The 23,637-nt window shown below is 36.0% G+C and overlaps 1 protein-coding gene across 5 annotated transcripts in view; it reads left to right on the plus strand.

The window, feature by feature from the left end:
- RBM27 (RNA binding motif protein 27) overlaps positions 1–23,637 on the plus strand; it is a 71,175-nt gene that overhangs the window by 31,307 nt on the left and 16,231 nt on the right. For 3 of the 5 annotated variants that reach the window (XM_024752374.1, XM_024752375.1, XM_024752378.1), the window contains exons 8-15: positions 500–634; positions 10,324–10,488; positions 12,393–12,542; positions 14,804–14,948; positions 15,392–15,545; positions 17,705–18,001; positions 19,558–19,698; positions 23,454–23,573. In XM_024752374.1, coding sequence (XP_024608142.1) covers positions 500–634; positions 10,324–10,488; positions 12,393–12,542; positions 14,804–14,948; positions 15,392–15,545; positions 17,705–18,001; positions 19,558–19,698; positions 23,454–23,573 — 1,307 coding nt within the window. The remainder of the gene's footprint in view (positions 1–499; positions 635–10,323; positions 10,489–12,392; positions 12,543–14,803; positions 14,949–15,391; positions 15,546–17,704; positions 18,002–19,557; positions 19,699–23,453; positions 23,574–23,637) is intronic. The other 2 variants (XM_024752376.1, XM_024752377.1) reach the window with 1 other exon arrangement.

The raw sequence follows: 23,637 nt of genomic DNA on the forward strand, positions 1-23,637 counted from the left end.
CTGTTTAAAAGTTAAATCTAAGAATGTCATTTCCCCCCAACATTTTGCTATGAAAAATTTCAAGGAAACAAATAGCATCTAGGTTCTACAATTAACTAAAAATGTGATCTCTCCATGTTTAGTTTTGATGCATTTCACGGTATGTTGTAACATCAGTACACTTAAACATGTTTATCATTAACTTGAGAGTTCTGTAGAACTCTCTCACTGCAGAAAGTTTGTTCAGGTCCCTTGGTAGCCATTTTCTACTGCCCCTCCAGATGCAACCAGTTCTGCCATTTTTCCACCCTAGATTAGTTTTGTCCGTTACAGAACTAAAATGTCATTTAAATTAATTATGTACCCAGTGCTTAACCTGCACATATCAAATTCCTTAATTCTGTTCTAAGCCAAAGTAGGTATTTTAAGTGTGAATATCCAAATTAATACTTGGTGTAGTGAGTATTTTTATTAGCTGGGAAACATTAATGCTCTACTTTTCACTTTTGGTTGTCTGTAGGACCACCTATAACACAGTCAAGCTTGATAAACAACCGTGACCAGCCTGGGACAAGTGCAGTGCCCAATCTTGCACCAGTGGGAGCAAGACTACCTCCTCCCTTACCCCAGAACCTCCTTTATACAGTGTCAGAACGTAAGTATACATTTGATTTAAAATTACTGGGGTATAGAAAAGCCAAGTTTTCTCAGAACAGTCTTACACTTAAAAAAAATACAATTAATTTCTATTTTTATGGACTGTGCTATATAAAAATTATATTTGTGTTTAAAGGGCAGTTTACTGTGTGGTTATGATATATAACTATTTTAATTTTGTGTGATAATGGGAGAGAAGGGCAAGGCCTTCTGTATTGGAGAAGTCTACTCTGCTGTAGAGTAGCAACATTCCTCCACTAAAGGAATTTTATTTTGAAGCTTCTGTTCAAAAATTGTTCCTCTGATTGAATTTCCAAAACATAAGGCTTATCTCCTAAGAGTATACAAAAGGTCCGATAAAATATACCTAATTATTTAACTTGTAATGCTGAAATGAAGATAGCATCATTTAAACTGTAATATTTAGTGGTTAGGCTGTTTTGTAACATTTATGTTTAACTGTAATAATATGTTGTTCTTGGATCTTAATTCTCTTTTATTTCTTAAGTGTTTTTTTTGTTGTTGGTGTTGGTTTTAGTTGACTAAGGCTTAAAAAATTTTTTCTTCAAAAACATAAAAATAAGGTAGTTGGTGGTTTAAAATGTCAGACTGTGAGATTTTCTTTACAGAGCTAGGTAACTTTATAGATAAATACATCTTTTTTTGTAACTGTGTTTATCATAAACATTTCTTCATCTCTGTCATGACCTGGAGAGGCAACTTAGAAAAGTAATTAAGCCCAGGTTCAAATTCTGCTTCCATCACTTATGTCATTGTGACCTTAGGCAAGTTACTTAACCACTTTGTATCCTGATTTCCTCTTTTGTAGAATAGAAATAATAATAACATTACTCACCTCATTAAGGTTGTTTTGGGGAAGAAATGGATTAATACCTATAAAGCATCTAGAATAGTATCTGGCACCTAGCAAGTTACACGTAAGGAATAGTTATTATAATTTTGTAGTTATCATTGTCTCCATAAATTTCAGCCTCTCTGAAATCAAACCTGTTATCTTCCCTTAAGTCTTTACTACCTCCACAATGCCTGTCTTTCTTTGTTAATGGAAATAACACCCACCTTATCACCTAGAATTGAAACCCTGACATGACTGACTCATTGCTTTGCTTTTTTATATCTAGTTAATCGAAAAATTCTTCCTCTTTTTCTTTGAAGCATCCCTTTCTGTCTCTTCCTGCTGTGGCTTCTGCCCTCATCCACGCTTGAATCACTTCACATTTCGGATTATTGATACAATCTTCTTGAGTCCATTACGTTTCACCCCCATCTTCCCCCCATGTCACACCACATAATGCTGCTAAGCTAGTCTGCCTAAGAAAACCAGCCATGACAGCTCCTTATGAGAACTCTTCAGTGGCCATTATTTCCTCCTAAACCATAGATGAACCCCTTTCTATGGCTTCTCTTTCTATAATCTATTCCTCACTTCTTGGTAGTCTCTTTTCACTATTCCCTCATGTGTATTTTCTGTGGTCAGGCCAGTTATAACCCTGTCTGTGCCCCTGTCATGACTCAACTTTGTTTTCCTGTTTTCATTCTTCGTAATGTACTCCCTCTCCTGTTTTTGCAAGACCCAGATCTTCTAAGTATATGGGGAACATTACTGCTCTGTTCTGAACTCCTACAGTACCAAAAAGCATTTATTACATAATGACATATAATTGTACGTAGGCCTACTATTTGATTTCTTTTCATTTATGTAAATCTTATGTTCAGCTGTTCTTCTTCAGAACAGAAACCACATCTGATAGTTAAGTAATTGTCCATACTGTTTCACTTTTAGTATCTCACCGTCTTCTAATTACTATAGTGTCTTGTTGCAGTGCATATTTGTTTTACTGCTTCTCTCATTTTTTTTAATTATGGGAAATTTCAGACATATATAATAATAAAGAAGGTAGTATAATAAACTGCCACATTCCCATCACCCAGCTTCAACATGTTTCATGTTGATCAGTCTTGTTTCATCTATTCCCCCCTGAATCAGCTCTTAACATTACTTCTTAATGCCTTTTATTTATCTGAGAGTCTTCTGCAGATGACACATTTTCATATTGTTAAATTTAACATTGTGACTCACAATAAAAATTCCATTTTGTTTTTAATTTCTAAAAAATCTGGCGATTACCATTTATTTTAATATTGTTAAATTTAACATAGTGACTCACTCTATAAAAGTTCCCTTTTTTTTTTCCCAGCATGAGATTTTTATTTTCTATTTCAGATAAGTTATGGGGAAATGTATATCAAATTTTGTGCCCTGAAGTACAGCTTTTTTTTTCTTTTTAAATTTTTATTGGAGTATAGTTGATTTACAGTGTTGTGTTAGTTTAGGTGTACAGCAAAGTGAATCAGTTATACATATACATACATCTACTCTTTTTTTTTTTTAGATGTTGGGGGTAGGAGTTTATTAATTAATTTATTTTTGCTGTGTTGGGTCTTCGTTTCTGTGTGAGGGCTTTCTCTAGTTGTGGCAAGCGGGGGCCACTCTTCATCACGGTGCGCAGGCCTCTCACTATCACAGCCTCTCTTGTCGCGGAACACAGGCTCCAGACGCGCAGGCTCAGTAGTTGTGGCTCACGGGCCTAGTTGCTCCGCGGCATGTGGGATCTTCCCAGACCAGGGCTCAAACCCGTGTCCCCTGCATTAGCAGGCAGATTCTCAACCACTGTGCCACCAGGGAAGCCCCATCTACTCTCTTTTAGATTCTTTTCCCATATAGGTCATTACAGAGTATTGGGTAGAGTTCCCTGTGCTATACAGGAGGTCCTTATTAGTCATCTATTTTATATATAGTACTGTGTATATGTCAATTCCAATCTCCCAATTCATCCCTCCCCACCCCTCACCCCTTTCCCCCCTGGTAACCACAGGTTTGTTTTCTACATCTGTGAGTCTGTTTCTGTTTTGTAAATATGTTCATTTGTACCATTTTTTTAGATTCCACATATAAGTGATATATGATATTTGTCTCTTTCGTCTGACTTCACTCAGTATGACAAAAATTCCATTTTGATTTTAATGAAAAAGTATCTGGCAGTTACCATTTATTTCAATGACTTAGCCTAATATTAATTCAGCAAATATTTATTGAGTGCCTACTATGTGCCAGGCATTGTGCTACATCCTGGGGAGCCAAGATGAACAAAATGTCTGACTTCATGTTTGAAGATGATTTTTCTGTTATTCCTTAAAAGCCAGACTATTTTTGGTATATCAGTAAAGTCCTTTTAGAACTGAAGTTTCAAGTTTCTGTTTTTCAGAGGCTGATAACATTTCTAAGAAAATTTGGGGGACCGATACAGTTAGCAGCTTCTTATTTTGCTGTGTTAAGGACTGCATATGAAGACATCTAATATTTTGATTTTAAAAATACATTTTTATACCAAATAACTCAGAATAAATGACAGTCCTTTTAAATTTGGCTTTATGAAATATCACATTTTTTTCCCATTTTTGTTTCAGACCAATAAAGGGCAATAGCTTCCTATTGGCATTTGTGAATTAGTGCTTTAGAAGATAGTCTTATATGCTGTGTCATTGTTTATAAAGAGACTTAGTTGGTGGGCAACTGAACATTTTGAAACTTATAGAATATTCAATATTGGGAAGTTTAAAACTGTACTATGCAAACTGCTTTCTTCCTTTCTTAAAAGTTAAAATGTGATTCCAAAATTTAGAGAGAAATTTGAAAACCTAGGAGATGGTTTCTGATAATCTAAACATAAAAAATTTTTTTTGGTGAGTGTAGTTTGTTATTTATAAATTTTTTGTATCTTTCTATTCAGTTGATTTTAAAAATCTTTTTTTTTTTAATTACCTTTGAGACAGATAAGTTGAATTCTTTAAATTGTTCAGGTTTACTTTTTAAGCGCTATAGTTTATAATTTCAAGAAAATTAGAACTTGCTTCAGTTCAAATGAAGTAAAAAAGCTATATGTATGTTTGCAACGTAATAGGGAACTTAAGCTATTCTTAAAGTTTTACAAGTTGGGAAAGTTTAAGTTACAGATTTTTTTGGTCATTGAAACTATCGTTAAAATTCACAGCATAGAAAATGTGTGTAAGTGAAGAACAGCATATCAAATGGTATTTAGCTGTGAAAATTATGTCAATAGGGACCCAAATAAACATAGAAAAATGAAATCTGGGTTTTTGGAGGTAAGAATAGGAGTCTATTGAATGCTAGGTACTGGGAATATACAGATGAATAAGAAATGATTTTTCTCCTAAGAAGTTAAAATCTATTAGTGGGAAAGAAATATGTTAAAAATTACAAACCCACAAAAATCAATCACAGTGTATTTTGCTGTTAAAACTAAATGAACAGAGTGCCTCAGAAATACAGGTAACAAAGGAACTAATTCTGCCCAAAATAAAACCTTCATCTAGTCTGTAATTATCACTCATTTTTGAAGAGGTCGGTTGAATGTTAAAAGAAGAAAAAGAATTACCTCACTGGAAAACTGGGTAGGATACATGGGGCTCCTGGTAATGCTATTTAAAACTTAATGTCAGAAATGGTTATAATTTAGAAAAAGCTCTGAAATTTGGTTTTTTTGGAGTTAAGATGTCCTAAATACTCTGAAAAGGACTTAAATAATGAAACGTAGTTGGAATTATATGGAAAAACACTTATTAAAATCAACTATTTCGGGCTTCCCTGGTGGCGCAGTGGTTGAGAGTCCGCCTGCCGATGCAGGGGACGCGGGTTCGTGCCCCGGTCCGGGAAGATCCCACATGCCGTGGAGCGGCTGGGCCCGTGAGCCATGGCCGCTGAGCCTGTGCGTCCGGAGCCTGTGCTCCGCAACGGGAGAGGCCACAGCGGTGAGAGGCCCGCGTACCGAAAAAAAAAAAAAAAATCAACTATTTCCTTTGAAGTACCTAAACATTTTACCCAAATTTGAAGTCACCAATTCAGTGTATAGTTTTGGGGTTTTGGGTTTTGTGGGTTCCCCCTTCCCCCTGCACAAGACAGGACTATTTTAAAGTATACTCCCTTTTCTGCCTTAAATTTGACCTGTTTATTCTGCTTCTTTGAAGAAGTAGTAGTAGAAATATTTTGTAACTGCTAGGCTCGTTGTACTGGGTATGTGAAAGAGTGATAGTAAAATATAACATCCTAGATTTTATTTATTTATTTATTATTATTTTTTTTTTTTTGCGGTACGCGGGCCTCTCACTGTTGTGGCCTCTCCCATTGCGGAGCACAGGCTCCGGACGCGCAGGCTCAGCAGCCATGGCTCACGGGCCTAGCTGCTCCGCGGCATGTGGGATCTTCCCGGACCGGGGCACGAACCCGCGTCCCCTGCATTGGCAGGCGGACTCTCAACCACTGTGCCACCAGGGAAGCCCAACATCCTAGATTTTAGAGACTGATTTTTAGGTTGAAGGCAGTTGTCAATCTTCAAGTGAATTTACATAAAATACTTTTATCCTTCGGAAAGTACATTTCCTGTTATTAACTATGTCAAATTATTAAAACATTATATTCTTAAACGGGACATTTCTCATTTAATTCTGTGGAATATATAACATTTTTCTGTGCACAATCATGGATTTTGATGTCTAGAAAAGTCATTCTCCAGTAGAGTCGTCATATATTGTCTAGTTTCTCTCCCCTTGTGTGTTACTTGGATTTGTGTTGCATTAGTTGTCATATTGCCCGTTTCAAATAATGTCTAATGAATATCAAATAAAGGTATTCATCCAAAGAAATACTTAATTGTCATTGGGATACTTTTAGTAAATAAACTTTCATCCCTTCTTTAAGTATTGAGTCCTGCTATGTGCCAGGCACCGTTTAGGCCCTGACCTTTAGAAAGTGTGCCAGGGACCTTGTATTCTAATAGAGAAGACACATGATAAGCATGGCCAATAATTGGAAGGTATAGCTTTTTTATTTTTTCTGATTGAGCTTTTAGTTTAAAACTCAGGGGGACTTCCCTGGTGGTGCAGTGGTTAAGAATCACCTGCAGTGCTGGGCACACGGGTTCGATCCCTGGTCCAGGAAGATCCCACATGCTACGGAGCAGCTAAGCCCGTGTACCACAACTACTGAGCCCGCGTGCCACAACTACTGAAGCCTGTGTGCCTAGAGTCTGTGCTCTGTAACAAGCGAAGCCACCGCAATGAGAAGCCTGCACACTGCAACGAAGAGTAGCCCCCACTCGCCGCACCTAGAGAAAGCCCGTGAGCAACAATGAAGACCCAACACAGCCAAAAATAAATAAATAAATATTTTTTTAAAAATAGAATTTTTTTTTCTTGTGAATACTCTTAAAGACAAAATCAGGAAAATTACAAAGAGTAGCTAAAATTTTAGTTTGAATAGACTGTCTACAACTGACTAGAGTTAACATTAAGAATGTGAGGGCTTCCCTGGTGGTGCAGTGGCTGAGAGTCCGCCTGCCGATGCAGGGGACAGGGGTTCATCAGGCATGTAAGATACATGAATGACTCAAGATAGGAGTATGAACTTAGGATGTTTGCGGTTTGGAATTATTTAGTCACTCTACACTGATCAAAACTAAATTGAATGAATCTGGGAACTATACTCAATATCTTGTAATAACCTATAATGGAAAAGAATCTAAAAAAATATATATACATACATATTTAACTGAATCACTTTGCTCTACATCTGAAATTAGCACAACATTGTAAATCAAATATATTTCAATAAAAATTTTTTTAAAAACTAAATTGAATGAAGCTAAAATTGATTTTTAAAAACTTTTTATTATGGAAAATTTCAAATACAAGAGTAGAGCAAATAGTGTAGTTAATTGTCATTATTCATTTAGTGGCTTCAACATGTATCAACACACGGTTAATCTTGTTTTATCTGTAACTCACTCCTGACTTGATTATTTTAGAACAAGTCCCAAACGTAACATTTAATCTGTAAAATCTTCATTATATATCTCTAAAAGATAAGGGATAAACACACATGCACACAATTACTATACTTTAATCACAATCCCAAGATATTTATAACAGGTATTATTGTCAAATATCCAACCAGTGTTCATTATTCCCAGTTGTATCATAGATGTTCCTTTATAGCTGGTTCATTTGAAGCTGGATCCAAATAAGGTTACATATTACATTTAGTTAATATGTTTTTAAGTCTTTATTTATTTAATTTTTTTAAAGTCTTTAAATCTGTAACAGTTTCTCCTACCTCTTTTTTTTCTCCTTGACATTTATTTGTTGAAGGAACAGATCATTTGTCCTGAAGAATTTTTCCACAATCTGGACTTGGCACATTGCATCCCCTCGTGTTATTTAACACATTCCTCTATCCTCTGTATTTCCTATAAATTAGAGGTTTAGATCTAGAGACTTAATTAGGGTCACTTTTGCTTTTTTCCCCCCCCCCCTTATTTTGAATGAATATTTTATTGATGGGGTTTTGTACTTCCTACTGCAGTATATCATGATGTACATAATACCAAGTTGTCTCCTTTCTGTGTTACAAATATTGATCACTGTGTACAGGTGTTTTCATCCTGATGCATCCGTTTAAAAAGTTGCACGTGGTTATTTGTGATCCCTGCCTAGATCTCTTGTTTCATTTGGGGTTATAAAAGTGTGATACTCTAATTCTATTATTTCTTCTACATTTATTGGCTGGCATTCTACAAAGTGAAACTTGGGAGTTAACCATTTCTTTAACCTGAAATTCACTTTTTACAGGAAAGACAGGATAAATGCTTGTGTCCTTTCATTTATCACTTTTCAGAAAATGAGTTTGTTTCCTAATATCTTCCAGAGGTACCACTGTATTTTTTTTAAGTATCATAAAGAACTCATGGATTTCTAATCCCCAAAATACCAAATTTCTAATACCAAACATACTAATGTTTGGTATGTTTCACCCCATTATGGCCCTTTTTGATGTTCAAATTGTCTAGTTTTTGACCATGGGGAGCCTCTTCATGTTGGTTCTGCAGATTGCTTTGTTTTGTTTTTGACATGCTAGTGTTTGGTAGCCATCTTGCTTTTGGAGGGACAGGGTATACTAAGGTGTACCAGGCCCATCTTAGAAGTTTTCTAACCAGTCCTAGAATCAGCCTTTTATCTGAGGAACTGTTTCTTTTTGAAATACTATTTAGAGACCTGAATAGATGTTGTTAAAGAAAATCAGGCCTCATTTGAATAAACAGCCATCTTTCTGAAGTGTCTGAATGCATGTTTTTTGTCACTTGTTTTAAAAAGACATTGTACAAAGTAGCCTTTTAGTTTCTAATTTACTTTGAGACAGTTATTAATTAAATACACATGGTACATTGAGTGCTGTATCATAAATTTAAACTAGTCATATGGACTAGTTTGGGAGTACTAGTTGTACTTCCCATTTTTCTCTTTAGCTCACTACTGCGTTCTGCAAGGAATTCTCTGCAGTAGGTCATGCTTAAAACTATTTTCAGATCATTGAGGATATGTTAAATTGTTTTTGCATTGTAATGATTGATCCTTTTTTCAGTTTTGAAAGGATTGGTGCTAAGCCCCCAGTTATGTGGTCTGCTTATACAGTATGATGTCACCTCCTCTGCTCCGTATATAGGAAGAGAAGGGTACTAAAGTTTAGCACATCTATTTCTTCTCTACATTTACTGTGAAATCAAGTGGTGCTTTGTGACTTGTCTTATTAAGGTGTATTAATAGTCTTCTGGATTGTTCACTTTATAAGGACATTTCATCAGGTATAAAAAAATTCTAAATTCACTTTGTTTTGTGTCACATAGTGAATGTCTGTCTGACTTTAGATATAAAATATTGAGTAAATCTTAAAAATAGGTCTCATACGAGGTAGTCAGTGAAAAAGATACTATTAAATAACCAACCAAAGGGGGTTTTGCTCCTTGATACCTTGTCTTTTTTAATCTTGTTCTACAGAATTTGGCTTCATTGTTTCTGACATTTCTTGCATCCATAAATATAGATTCTAAATGTGCTTTCTTTCCAAAAGTGGTCCTTAATATCTGAGGTAATTTCATGTGTACAGTGGCTAGTCTGTTCACCTGGGATTTTTTCCTTTTTTTCTTTCTCTATGTTTGTTATCCACCTGCTAGTAGGATAACAAATTTTCACTGTCTTGTTTAATTTTTCTTTTGAATATTTCTTATTCTCTGAGGGTATGCTTGTGGTGGGTTTCTTTTTTTTAAGTTCCTTTATTATTTTTCTTTTTTCTGCTCTCAGATAGGGAGTATAGTTTGTGCATACCTGAAATTATATGAGTTTGGGGAGGAGTGTTTTCATTTTTTTTAAATGGGTATGACAGCTTTCATAACCACATGTCTCACTGGATACAAAACTCTACATGAATAATAGCTCAAGGTTCCATTGTCTAATAACTTGATATGGTTGATTGTTCCGTTTTGGGTAAATCAGCACGTAATTATTCCATTTAAGATTATAAAAAATGGACGTTTTGCAGTCACACTATCTAATTCTTACTCTTTGTACCTCAATGCATCCTAACCAGTTGCATGTCTATTTCTTGAGTTAGAAAGAATCTTAGTAACATCTTTCTTGGGTACAGTTCCCATTGGTATACTTTCTCTGTTCTTGGCTCAGGTCTCAGGAAGTAGATCATTGCTTACGAGAAGCTTGTGACTCTCAATCCCAGCTGCCCTCCTATTCTTTCCTCTGTAGGACAGCCCATGTACTCTCGTGAGCATGGTGCTGCTGCATCTGAGCGACTTCAGTTGGGGACACCGCCTCCTCTGTTGGCAGCTCGTTTGGTGCCACCTCGAAACCTCATGGGATCCTCCATTGGGTACCATACCTCAGTCTCCAGCCCCACCCCTCTGGTCCCAGGTAAGCTTTGCTACAGATGGCCATCCACCTCTGATCTTTTGTACCATAAACTGGCCAACCTAAGAGGTGATCTGGTATCCTGATCTGCTCTCACAGATTCCCATTAAAACTCCTAGGTAGTTTTATTTTCTGTTTCTCTGCTTCTTTGGTTTGTCCCTAGTGGCTCCTAGATGATTAGGTCTCCTGTGTGTCTGTCATCTCTGGTGTCCTTTGTATTTACTTTCCGTGCCTCTGTAACTAAGGTCATGCTAGTTCCTTGAACTAGTTTCTAATCCGATTGATAGGAAGAGAGTATCTACTTGAATGGTTTCTAATCAGTTACATGTTACAAGAAAACTAGGTTAATTTTTCTTTAAAAGAAAACAAAAACATCTGGTTTCTTCCTGATCATGGATGAAAATGTCTTTTTCCCATCTGTCCCTTGTTGTATGGAATGGCTGTGTATAATGTGATTTCTTGAAAACTCTTCCCTCCTATTGACGTGTACATTTTGAAGATCTGTGGAGTGCTTTGAGGGTGTCTCATGAGGTTTTTAACATTTCTCACTTTGCGTTTAGATCTCAGTTCATCATGATTAACTAAAGGACTTTCAAGTTTCTTAGGGTTCTGTGTATTCCCAGGAATTATCAGATCGAGGCTATTTGATTATGTAACTTCTTTAAAACTTTCTGCAGCCTTAGTGTAGATTTTTCTGTCAAGAGTACCAAGTGGTAACTGAAAACTTTTAAATCATAATTTGCTGATCTTATACTCTGAATTATAGAGCTAATCGGCTAGTAATAAAGATCTGAATGTACCTTATCTTGTAGCTGAAACCTAATACGAGCAACAAAGGAGTTTTTCCACTAAGAAAAAAAGATGCAAGGATTTATATTGATAAATTACAACTGTAAGAATCGGCATCTTCACTCCATCTTAACCTTCTTTCATTTTATGTACGATGAAAAGGATATTTTGGAGATAAACACATTCAGAATTTTTTTAAACGCTAACAAAATATTTATTTAGCATAAGAATTTTAAAAATTAAATTTTTAGGGACTTCCCTGGCAGTCCAGTGGTTAAGACTCCGTGCTTCCACTGCAGGGGGCGTGAGTGCCATCCCTGGTTGGGGAACTAGGATCCCGCATGCCACGCACAGTGTGGCCAAAAAAATAAATAAATTTTTAGTTGTAGAGAAAACACAGAGAACATGATAAAAGTGGCACTGATGAAGCGGGTGGTAGTAAAATGATGATTACATTTATAAACATAAAATGTATCTTATTTAGCTGTTTGAAATAAAACATTTGAGGTATGTTTTACATATGAAATTGGCTCTTTTCTCTCCAGTTTAAAGTGCACATAACCAGGCACTTCCCTGGTGGTCCAGTGGTTAGGACTCTGTGCTTCTAATGCAGGGGGCGTGGGTTTGATCCCTGGTTGGGGAACCAGGATCCCACATATTGCGCAGCGCGGCCAAAAAAAGAAAAAAAAAGCCGATAACCAAATTAATAGATTTTTTCCCCCAATTAAAAGAGTACTGAGAAATTAGGTGAGACGTGATAACAGAGGAAACCCAGCCAGTCATTTGTATATGGCGTTCATGTATGTGAAAATTTCTCTTAAAAATGTGCATTTAAGTTTGCATTAGGTGATTAATATAGAGGACAAAAATGGCTAGGTAAACGAATCCAGAAATATATCAGTAATTCAGAATGGATTTGCATGTCTGTGTTTTGTGACTGGAACATTTTTGTTTCTTTGACTTCCAATAGGTTTATCTATATACTGTAATTCAAAGAGGGAAATATATATGGGTTGATATATTTGTTGAAGAAAATTCATTTTTCTGGTTATTTTATAATAGGAAATTATTTAACTACTGTTATTTGTTTCATGTTTTGTTGTTTTGTTTTCCCTCAGATACCTATGAACCAGATGGTTATAATCCAGAAGCTCCTAGTATTACCAGTTCTGGTAGATCTCAGTATAGGCAGTTTTTTTCAAGAACACAGACACAGCGCCCAAACCTGATTGGCCTAACATCTGGAGATATGGATGCAAATCCAAGAGGTAAGAATGCATTTAACTTTTTCTCATGCTAAATGTCATTTGGGCGTAGTATTTCTGACCTCACTAAGGTCTAAAAATACTTTCAACAGTCTCTCTTTGAAGGGTGCTGTGTAATCTCAAATGCTTTTGAATATCTCCAAATTTTACTTTAAAGCCATAAATAAAATAAAAATAAATATATTCTGCTTATATTTATTTTTAAATAAAAATAATACTAGTGTTAATTAATTGCTCTTTTTGTAGGACTTTAGGCTATTTTAGGCACTATGCTAGATGTTAGATATAGAAAAACGACATGATCCCTCACCCTCAAAGAACTAATCATTTAATGGCCTACTTTGTGTTTTAAGAGCTGTGCTTCACACTAGTAACATTCAGAATTTTAAACACTATGATAAAATTATCCTTTGACTATTATTTATGATTATAACCATATGTTAGGACCTTTATAAAGCATAGCCACAAATCTTAAAAGATTAAATGCAAGCATTGCCTTTAATATGGGTTGATACCATCCTTTGACCTCTGCTCAAAAAAAAAGTTTGGTTAAAGCGTTTGATGAGATTCCAGTTTCTTACTTCTTATTATAGTTAGATTTCCAGTATTTAATTTCAGTTTGAATGACTGGCCATGTGCCATCCTGAGGATATTTTCCTGATTTAATTATATGGTGGACATTTTCCTTTTCTTACCTTCTTTCTTATCCTGATTTTATTAACTCTTCTTTACTGCCATTAATGACATTATTGCTACTACCAGTTAACAGTTTTGTGTCAAGATTAAACTAAGTCCTTTTTAATATATTATTATCTCTCATATTCCTTACCAACAACTTAAATGAGGTACTATTTTTATTCTCTTTTTTATATATAGACATTGAGGCGAAGAGAGGTTAAAGAACTTGCCCATTATTAATTCTTTTCTGTTCTATTCTATTCTATACATCAGCGGTCTCCAGACTTTTTGGCACCATGGACAGTTTTCGTGGAAGACAATTCTTCCACAGACGGATGGTGCAGCCGGTGGTGTTGGGGATAGTTCAGGCGGTAACACGAGCGATGGGGAAGCTTGCTAGCCTGCCGCTCACCTCCTGCTGTGTGGACCGCTACTGGTCTTTGGCCTGGGGTTTGGGGACCCCTGCTATACATGACAGAACTAGTATTTGGACCCAGGTTTATCTAATTCCAAAGAATATGCTCTTACTTTCTGTGCTGTAATGCATATATTGTTACCAAATTACCTGAAATTAGTGGGAGGTTTGTATTTTCAGCCCCATAGTGATTATTCTTTGCTGCTGATTTTACTTTTGGTGGAGTCGCTAAAGTTATGGAGAATACTCAGAATATAACATGTGCAGTTTTGGGTTGGTATTTGCTTTTTGGTTCAACACACCTCTTTCCACTGACAGGTAACCTATCGTAAGGTCAACGTCTTATAGTATTTTAGTCTTAACTGTTGTGAATGGAATGTGTTAATTTATAACATTGGCTTTGAATTTTCCTTTCAATGTTTAGGTTTGAATAATCTTAAACCTACAAAAAAATCAAAAGTGCAATAAACACCTGAAGTTCACTTAGGTTCACCAGTTGTTAACATTTTGTCAGCTTTGGGCATGAATGCTCACTTGTGTGCACTCTTCTCTCTGTCTTCCTCCCCTTCCTCCCCTCTCCCTTCACATTGTTTTCTTGAATCACTTGAAAGTAAATTTTGGAGATTGTGACACTTTAAGATCCTTTAGTTTACATCTGAGAATAAGACACAGTACTATATATGTGCAATATCATTGCCACACATAAAAGAAAATCATAATTCCATAGTAGTATCCTATCCGTGTGAACTTCTTGTTGAATCCTATAAGGAGACAAATATTTCACTCCATTTGTGGCCTAATAAGTTTGATCACTTGCTGTAATTGTTAGAGCTCTCCATTGTAAAGTAAATAATTTGTGGAGTGGTACTTTGGCATCAGATAAATATCTTATTCTCCAACACCCTTTCACTGATTTTTTTTTCCTTCCATTTATGATCCTTGCCTGAATCAGTCATTACATCAGAGTTGGCTAGGAGTTTTTAAACGCGCATATTGTATTTTTGAAAAAGGAGGCAATTGATAATTTATTTTTGCTGTTAAACATTTCTGAAAAGGAAATGGTAGTAGTCAGGTGCTATTCACAGTGATTTTTAGCTTTTGGACTAAATAATCATTTGAAATTCCCCAAATACAACGCATAGTCAGTAATGTTAATTTTTGTTTTCTACAGCTGCTAACATTGTCATCCAGACTGAACCACCAGTTCCTGTTTCAATTAATAGCAACATAACCAGAGTGGTTCTTGAACCAGATAGCCGGAAAAGAGCTATGAGTGGTTTGGAAGGGCCACTGGCAAAGAAACCTTGGCTGGGAAAGTAAGATAATTTGCTAATTAGTAACATCTAATTGATGTTTCTGGTTTTTTATTTACAGTAGTAAATTTGTAAAATTAAGAGTTGTCATTAATCATTAATTTTCAATCTATGTGCCTCAAAGCTAAGGTTCCCAAAGGCATCATTAGTATGTCTTAAACATTGAAAAGTTAACAGAATATTGATAATAGATACTAGTAATTTGTACTAATTTCTAGGCCTAACCCAGTATTAGAATTATTGAGACATCAGTCTTCTTTCTTTCTCTCTACCTGTTTGATTCCCATGTAATAAGGATAATGTGAAAATTACCTAGTCATTTCTGAAGAATGTTAAGTGCTTACAAAGGATACTTGAATAAATATAAACTTACATTCTTTGCTGATTATCTCTTGCCTAGGCATAATGTAGGAGAAGTAACCAAGATCTGTTAATATTCCTTTCAGGCAAGGGAATAACAATCAGAGTAAACCAGGATTCTTGAGAAAGAATCAGTATACAAACACCAAATTAGAAGTCAAGAAAATCCCTCAGGAATTGAACAACATTACCAAGCTCAATGAACACTTCAGCAAATTTGGAACTATTGTTAATATCCAGGTAGGTGTAGCTATGTTGGTGACAAAATCCATGTATATAATGTATCTTCAAAAATATTCCTATCAGCTTACCTTGCTTAAACAAGCCAGTGATTAGTCTGATCATCTCTGCTATGTGTTTTAAATTCCACTGTTTATCTGTATGCCCAACTTTATGACGGAGTTGTGCTGAATTTGTCCTCTGAATTCATTTGGTTCTTTTCTGCAACCTCTTCCTAAAAGACAGTGGGCCAGTTATTGTATTTTTGTTTATAGTTATATCTCTGGACAGATGACAGCTGTTTATCTGTATGCCCAACTTTTTGACGGAGTTGTTGTGCTGAATTTGTCCTCTGAATTCATTTGGTTCTTTTCTGCAACCTCTTCCTAAAAGACAGTGGGCCAGTTATTGTATTTTTGTTTATAGTTATATCTCTGGACAGATGACTTTTTTACCTGCTTTAGTGTTCTAACTAAGTAGGTGAGATTTTTGGTAACTTCTAAGATTGTAAGTTTGTTTACTGACTGGCTTTTATTTTGTGAAATATTAATTGGTTAAGGATGGTTCTAATCTTGAGAATTTTAGGCACTGTAACATATAATCTAACCTCAAATAAATTGAAGCTTTTATATTTTGCTGTGTGTTTGTTAGATATTTGAATTTATCAATTTGTGGTTGGGTGTTACGCTGTAATTGAGGGTACTAGAAGGCCTGTTAAAGTTGGGATTTCAGTCAGTTACCCCTGACACGCAGTGTTGCCATCAAACCAAAATACGATTTATGTACCTCTCACTACCTTTTTTCTCTTAAGTTTTCCCTAGGTCATTATTCGTTATGGCATTTAGAAAAATTAGGAAGCTTTTAATGTAAATGAGTATGAGTCTGCTTGGGTTGCCATAACAAATACCATAGACTGGGTGGCTTAAACAACAAAAATTTATTTGCGGGGAATCCAAGACCAGAATACTAGCCAATTTGGTTCCTGGTAAAGACTCTCTGGCTTGGAGACGGCCATCTTCTTGCTGTGTGCTCACATGATGGAAGGAGAGGGAAGGGAAGAGACAGAGCTCTTCCTGTAAGGTCACCAGTCCTGTCTGATTAGGGTGCCACCCCTTTGATCTCATTTAACCTTATTTACCTCCTAAAAACCCTGTCTCCACATACAGTCACATTGGGGGTCAGGGCTTCAACATATGAATTTGGGGAGGACATAACTCATTCCGTAGCAGTAGGCCATAATTTATATAAGCACTATTCTCTATTTGGGGGAATTTATGTTGTTCTTACTATTTTTTATAAAAACAATGCTATTGTGAGCCTCCTTTTGTATAAACCTTTTATTTTTTTATGATGCATTGCTGAATTAAAGGGAATTTTGAAACTTTTTATTTGAACTGCCAAATTGTTCTCCAAAAGGGTTGTGCCAGTTGATGCTCCCTAACGCAATGTGTGAACCTCATCAAAACTCTAATATGGATCCATTAAAAATTTTTAGACCAGTTTCAAAAGTGAAAAATTGTACTTGCTTTAATTTGCTTTGTTTTTATTCCTAGGTAGACTCTAATTTATATAGACCATTTGCAGCACTTTTGGATTTACCTGTCCACTGTCTTTGCCCATTTTTTATGAAGGCATTTATAATAATGCTTTTCCAAACCTTTGCCTGTCATATATATGAAAATTACTTTTTTGTTTTGTCACTCATTTTGTTTGTGACAGGTTTGGACTGACAGTGGTTTAAAATTTTATTTGGTCAAATTCGCTGTTTGTCTTTATGGGTCCTGCCTTTATAGGTGTACATAAAAAGGCTTTCCAAAGCCTCAGATTATACAGATATTCACCTTTTTTCCCTGGGTTTTTTTGTTTGTTTTTTTGTAAAATGTTTTCTCTCTCTGGAGTTTATTTGGATGTGTAAGATACCAGGGAGGAACCTAATAACTTTTCTCCAAGTGGTTATATAACATCACTAGGATTATTTATTAAATAATCCAATATTCTTTCATATATAATGTTGAAATACACATGTTATCTTTTAAGGGATAGCTAACTTTATTTACATAGAATTCACAATGGATTTCAGCAGGCTGTTTTCTACTTCTGAATTTTTTATCAATAATTTATCAATATTTGCTTAACTACAATCATTAATTTATGTGTGTTGTTGTTGTTTTTTCTTATAGGTTGCTTTTAAGGGAGATCCAGAAGCAGCCCTCATCCAGTATCTTACCAATGAGGAGGCCAGAAAAGCCATTTCCAGCACTGAAGCAGTTCTAAACAACCGGTTCATTCGAGTCCTGTGGCACAGGGAAAATAATGAGCAGCCAGCACTACAGTCGCCAACACAGCTGCTCCTGCAACAGCAGCAAACACTTAGTCACCTGTCACAGCAGCACCATCACCTGCCACAGCACCTTCATCAGCAGCAAGTGCTGGTGGCCCAGTCTCCTCCCTCCACAGTACATGGGGGTATTCAGAAGGTAATCTGCTGGTTCACAGGGAATTAAAGATCCTTTAGTCCCATCCTCTAGATCATTGTTTCTCAATTTGTGGTCCTGGGGTCTTCTACATCAGAGCCATTCAGTTTGATTTGTAGACCGGCAGCATCTGATCTCCTAGGAGCTTATTAGACATACAGTTTCTAAGGCTTTACCTCAACTTACTGAATTAGAATCACTATGGGTGGGGCCCAGTAATCCGTTTTAACAGGCTTTCCAGGTGATTCTTATGTACCTTGAAGGTTGAGAAGTGCTGTGTTGCATCAAAATCACTTATCTGGGTGCACATTCCTGGGTCTTACCTTCTCAGATCTACAGTCAGTCTCTAGATATGGGACCGTAAATCTGCATATTTAAGAAATACCTTTAGTGATTCTTCTCAACACTAAAGTATGATAGCCATCCACGACCGAACAACTTTGAATCTAGAACAGCTTCTTTGTTTTGTGTTAGAATCAGACACTCTTTTTTTTTTTGGCGGTACGCGGGCCTCTCACTGATGTGGCCTCTCCCGTTGCGGAGCACAGGCTCCGGATGCACAGGCCTAGTGGCCATGGCTCACGGGCCTATCCACTCCGTGGCATGTGGGATCTTCCCGGGCCGGGGCACAAACGCGTGTCCCCTGCATCAGCAGGCGGACTCTCAACCACTGCGCCACCAGGGAAGCCCAGAATCAGTCACTCTTATAGCGATCCTTTTGTCCCACTTTTTCTCATATAGAAAAATTCTGTTCTCTTTAAAACTGAAATGGGAGCTCCAGGAGACTGGGATTTTGTCCGTTGTATTCATTTGATCCCTAGTGCCTAAAACAAGGCCTGGCATACAGCACTCAAAACATATTTGAATGACTAGATGAACAAAGTAAAGAACAAACCACCATGCATTAAAACCATTCAGATATTGATGATAATGTTAATCTCCTCCTAGGCATTCTCTTGTTTGGATTAAATGCATTCAGATTGAAAAAAAAAGGATTCTTTAACAGTACATAGTATTAACTCCATTTATCATCGTGTTTATTTGCAGTTAAGCCTGCATTTCTTTTGTCTCTGCCCCATTTCATGTTAGGGCCAAAGGTAAATGTTCCCCCAGGTGTTGGCTGAATGGTATATGAAAGAGTGATACAGTCACCTCTGTGATCCATTAGACCCTGTTCTGTTAATGCAGCCCAAGATTATGTTATGTTTTTAGGGTGGCCATATCACATTCTTATTAAGCTACTGTCAATTAAAACCTTTAAGTCTTAAAAAGCATTACATATTGAAGGGAACATTAAGAAAATTATTAGAAAGTTTTTTCTGTATGAGTATATACACATATGCATGCATAATTTCAAACATCCAAAAAAGTATGGATACTAACAGTCATTTGTATATCCACCTCTTCACTTAAAAAAGTCAAACCTTACAGATGATTGAAGCACCCTTCCTTCGCATTTCCTTATCTTCCTCCCCAGGGTAATTACTGTCCTAAATTTGTATCATTCCTAGGCATTTAAAAGAACTTCCACCGTAAATATGTTTATTTTGTATATGCAGATGATGAACAAACCACAGACATCGGGTGCATATGTTCTTAACAAAGTTCCTGTGAAACATCGTCTTGGACATGCAAGTGGTAACCAGAGTGATGCAGCACACTTGTTGAATCAGTCAAGTGGTGCTGGAGATGATTGCCAGGTATATATTTCTGTGGACCTTTAAATATATTTAGAGTTGTTCAGTGACAGAAAGAAATTAACAAATTGATTAGCACCCAGATTTATAATGTCTTATTTCCTCAATCAAGATAATTGTGAGAGCTAACCTAAATGTGGCCAGTAAACTTCCCTAATTTCCATGATTGAGCCAGAAATTTGCTAGTTAAATTTTCTTTTCCTATTGAAAGCTAAATAGGAATTTGAAATTTTTAGCCATTTATTAATAGATGTCTATTAATCCATTCCTTTTATAATGTTTCTTCTTTAATATAATTAAGAACATCATAAAGGGGATTCAGTCATAGTCAATTCAAAAGTCAGATTTTTTTTTTTTTTTTTTGCGGTACATGGGCCTCTCACCATTGCGGCCCCTCCCGTTGCGGAGCACAGGCTCTGGACACACAGGCTCAGCGGCCATGGCTCACGGGCCTAGCAGCTCCGCGGCATGTGGGATCTTCCCGGACCGGGGCACGAACCCGTGTCCCCTGCATTGGCAGGCGGACTCTCAACCACTGTGCCACCAGGGAAGCCCCAAAAGTCAGATTTTGAAATATGTTTTTAAGTAGTTTCCTTTCCTTTTGGGAATATATCTATATGATGACTGTCCAGATTGGTGATTTTGTTTTCCAAGAGAGCTAGGAAAACTGAAAAAGAACAGGTGGGGTTAGCCCTCCTAGACATTAAAAAATACTGTGAAGTCAGTATAACTCAAACAATTTGATACTGGCACATGAAGAGACAGACCAGTGGAATAGAATCAAAGACTGAGGTTATAGACTCACTCACAAATAGGAATTTATCATATGCTAATACATTATCTCAGTTCAGCGGGGAAAGTATGGACTCTTTGGTAAATGGTATTGGGATAACTGGATAGCCTGATAGAAAAAAAAAATTAGATCCATTTTTAAAATTACATAATAAACCAGGATAATGTCCACAAGGACCTGAAATTTATATGCTGATGGTAATGCTAAATGGTACAGCCTCTGTGAAAGGAAATTTGGCAGCATCTAGCAAAATTATGTATGCATTTACTCTAAACCAATAATCCTCCTCTAAGAATCTGTGCCAAAAATATACTAGTCAAACTATGGAAGGACATATGAGCAAGGCTAGGGAATGTAGACTCTCTTCAATAGCAAAAGACTGGAAACAATCCAGTGTCCATCAGTAGGGGACTGGTTACTTAAAATGTAGTACATGCATACAATAGCATATGTGTAACTTTGCAAAGGAATGACGAATATCTTTATGTTTACCATGAGGTGATCATCAGGATACATTAAGTAAAAAAAGCAAAATGGGACAAAAAATGTAGAGTCGGCCACTGTTTAAGAAAGTAGGGGCAATGAATACATTTACTTGCTTATGATAGAAAAAAACAAAAAAAGTAACCCATATAATTTAAGTCTTAGTGGTTACGGCAAGGATAGAAGAAGCTAGACAACTTTAAAAACCTCCGAAACATTTCTTAATTCTGTCCACCAAAAAGGTCTAGAAACAGTGACCCAGCCTGATGGTAATGAACCTTGACATGCCCCTTCCCCCAGCTCCAAAAAGAACCAGGGATCCTTGAAGAAATGGCTGTTCCCAGATTTGGGGGTGACAGTGTTCCAGATGAGCCTAGAATACTTTGTCAAACCAGAAAGTGAGGAATTTGTCGAAGATTACTAGCATCCTATCAAAGAATGAAAAAATGTCATAAAGGCTCTAGAACTGCGCACCAATTTAAAGGAAATTCAGAGGACAGAGGGACGAGTTAAAGGATACCATAGAATCCTGTAGTGAATACTGCAGGATGAATGACCTGGTTTCTTCCAGAAGTGATTTGCAAAGAAAAGAAAGATACAGAGAGGGAAACGGAATTAAAGGAGACTTTAAAGAGATATAACCAATTGCATTTATATGGACCTTAGTAGGTCCTAATTTAAATGTGAAAAGAATGTTTAGAAAATTATAATAGAATCTGGAAATGTGACTATTTAATGATATTAAAGAATTGTTATACCTTTTAAGTGTGACAACGGTATTGTAGTTTTACTTAAAAGAGAAAGGAGTCCTTATCTTTTAGAGATACAACTGAATTATTTACAGATAAAATAATGTGTGTGTTATGATGATGTAGTTGGGGGTTTAAATAAAACAAGGTTATTTTATATAAAATAATGTAAATTGATGATTGTTTCTGCTTGCTGATGGATACGTCAGGTTTTTTATATATAATTTTGTGCTTTTGTTTGTTTCAAAAATTCGATACTAAAAGATAGAAAAACAAAAGCAATCTCAGACTTTGAAGTCACACAGCCCTTACTGACTTGACCTGCCTCTTACTAGCTGTGTTAAATAACTGGCGAGCATTGGTTTCCTTTTCAATAAACTCAGTTGCTATGGGGATTAAAAAATTTCATATTGGTAAAGCATAAAAGAGAAGTGCTTATTCGCACATAATAAGTGCTCAGTAACTTGTAGGTAGTGCCATTTTTATTTTGATAAATAGTAATAACAGCATGAACATCATCTCTGCAGGTTCCTACAGTACTTGAGAGAGTTTCCTGTGTATTTAAAGTAGGTTAAGTTTTAGGACAATTAAGTATTGTATGATTGAGATAAGTTTTGTATTTGTATATATTGCGTGATTGAATTTTCCATGAATTTCTTAGTATTATATCCTGTGTCCCTTATATCATATATCCAAAGTTCATTTAAAAATAAATTATAAATTTATTTATTTATTATAAATTATTTAAAAATAAATTTCTGTTCAGAAAGGAATCTAAATACCAAAACAAGCACAGTAAAGATGGTCACCATTTTACTTGCAAAGTTAGATCTGTGAGCTAACTACTTATGGTTGGTTGTAAACTCATAACATTTGATTAAATATAGTATTAAGATTATGACTGCAAAGTACCTTAATTCTTAGGAGGGTTTGCAATTAGAACATGCATTCTTATTTGGCATTGTGGAAAATAGCTTAATGACATTACCCTCCCAAAGACCTCCAGGAACACACCTGTAGTTGAACAACTCTTATTCAGTGAGGGAGTATACACAGTGAAACCATGGAACATCTCATTTAGAGGGTGTTAGCAAGGACTTCTGTTAGGATTGGCTGTGTTAGGTGATTTGTTGGAGGGTTAAAGGAAACAGGAGTAATTCTATGATCAGATTTCCTAGTAGTTTACCTAGAAGGAGGGAAGACTAGAATTATGCTAAAGCTGTGTTGGTAAAGTAGCTGTAGTCACTCATATTAGCCAGGGTAGAGAGATGTTTAGTCATTTGTATGGTTTGGATAGTATTCATGGTTTGTGTGTGTGTGTGTGTGTTCAGTCGTGATAATGGAGTGATCTTGTTTTTGCCTTGATCCACCATGGGCACAAGAGTGACCTTGTCTGAGGATGATGTTCTATGAAAATTGTTTATGTTAACAAGGGGACACTAAGGCCTAGCTGTGAGTGGCAGTCTAGCTCCTAGATGTCAGGAGTTGTTGTTCTTTTTCCCACAATTAAAAAAAATATAAAGAAAAGAAAGATAAGTGATTGTATTCGGAAACACAACATTATTACTTAAAATTAGTTTTTGTTTTTATATTTGAATGACAATTGAGTTTATGTGTAAAGAACTTGTTTTATAAATGAAGTTTTTAAATGTAAAAAAAATATATGGAGTCTTTTTAAAAAATTATTTTAAGGTATTGCTAAGATTTAATTTAATTATATTTGTGTTTCATAGATATTTTCAGCTCCAGGCCATCCAAAAATGATCTACAGCTCCTCAAACTTAAAGACACCTTCAAAACTTTGTTCAGGATCAAAGTCTCACGATGTCCAAGAAGTTCTTAAAAAGAAGCAGGTAACAGCCTCAATTCTTTTCCTTCAAGAGGAAAGGATCTATTGAATTCTTTTTTTTTTTAATA

Source organism: Neophocaena asiaeorientalis, unplaced genomic scaffold (genome assembly GCF_003031525.2).
Source record: "Neophocaena asiaeorientalis asiaeorientalis breed wild unplaced genomic scaffold, Neophocaena_asiaeorientalis_V1.1 scaffold204, whole genome shotgun sequence".
NCBI classification, from domain to species: Eukaryota; Metazoa; Chordata; class Mammalia; order Artiodactyla; family Phocoenidae; genus Neophocaena; species Neophocaena asiaeorientalis.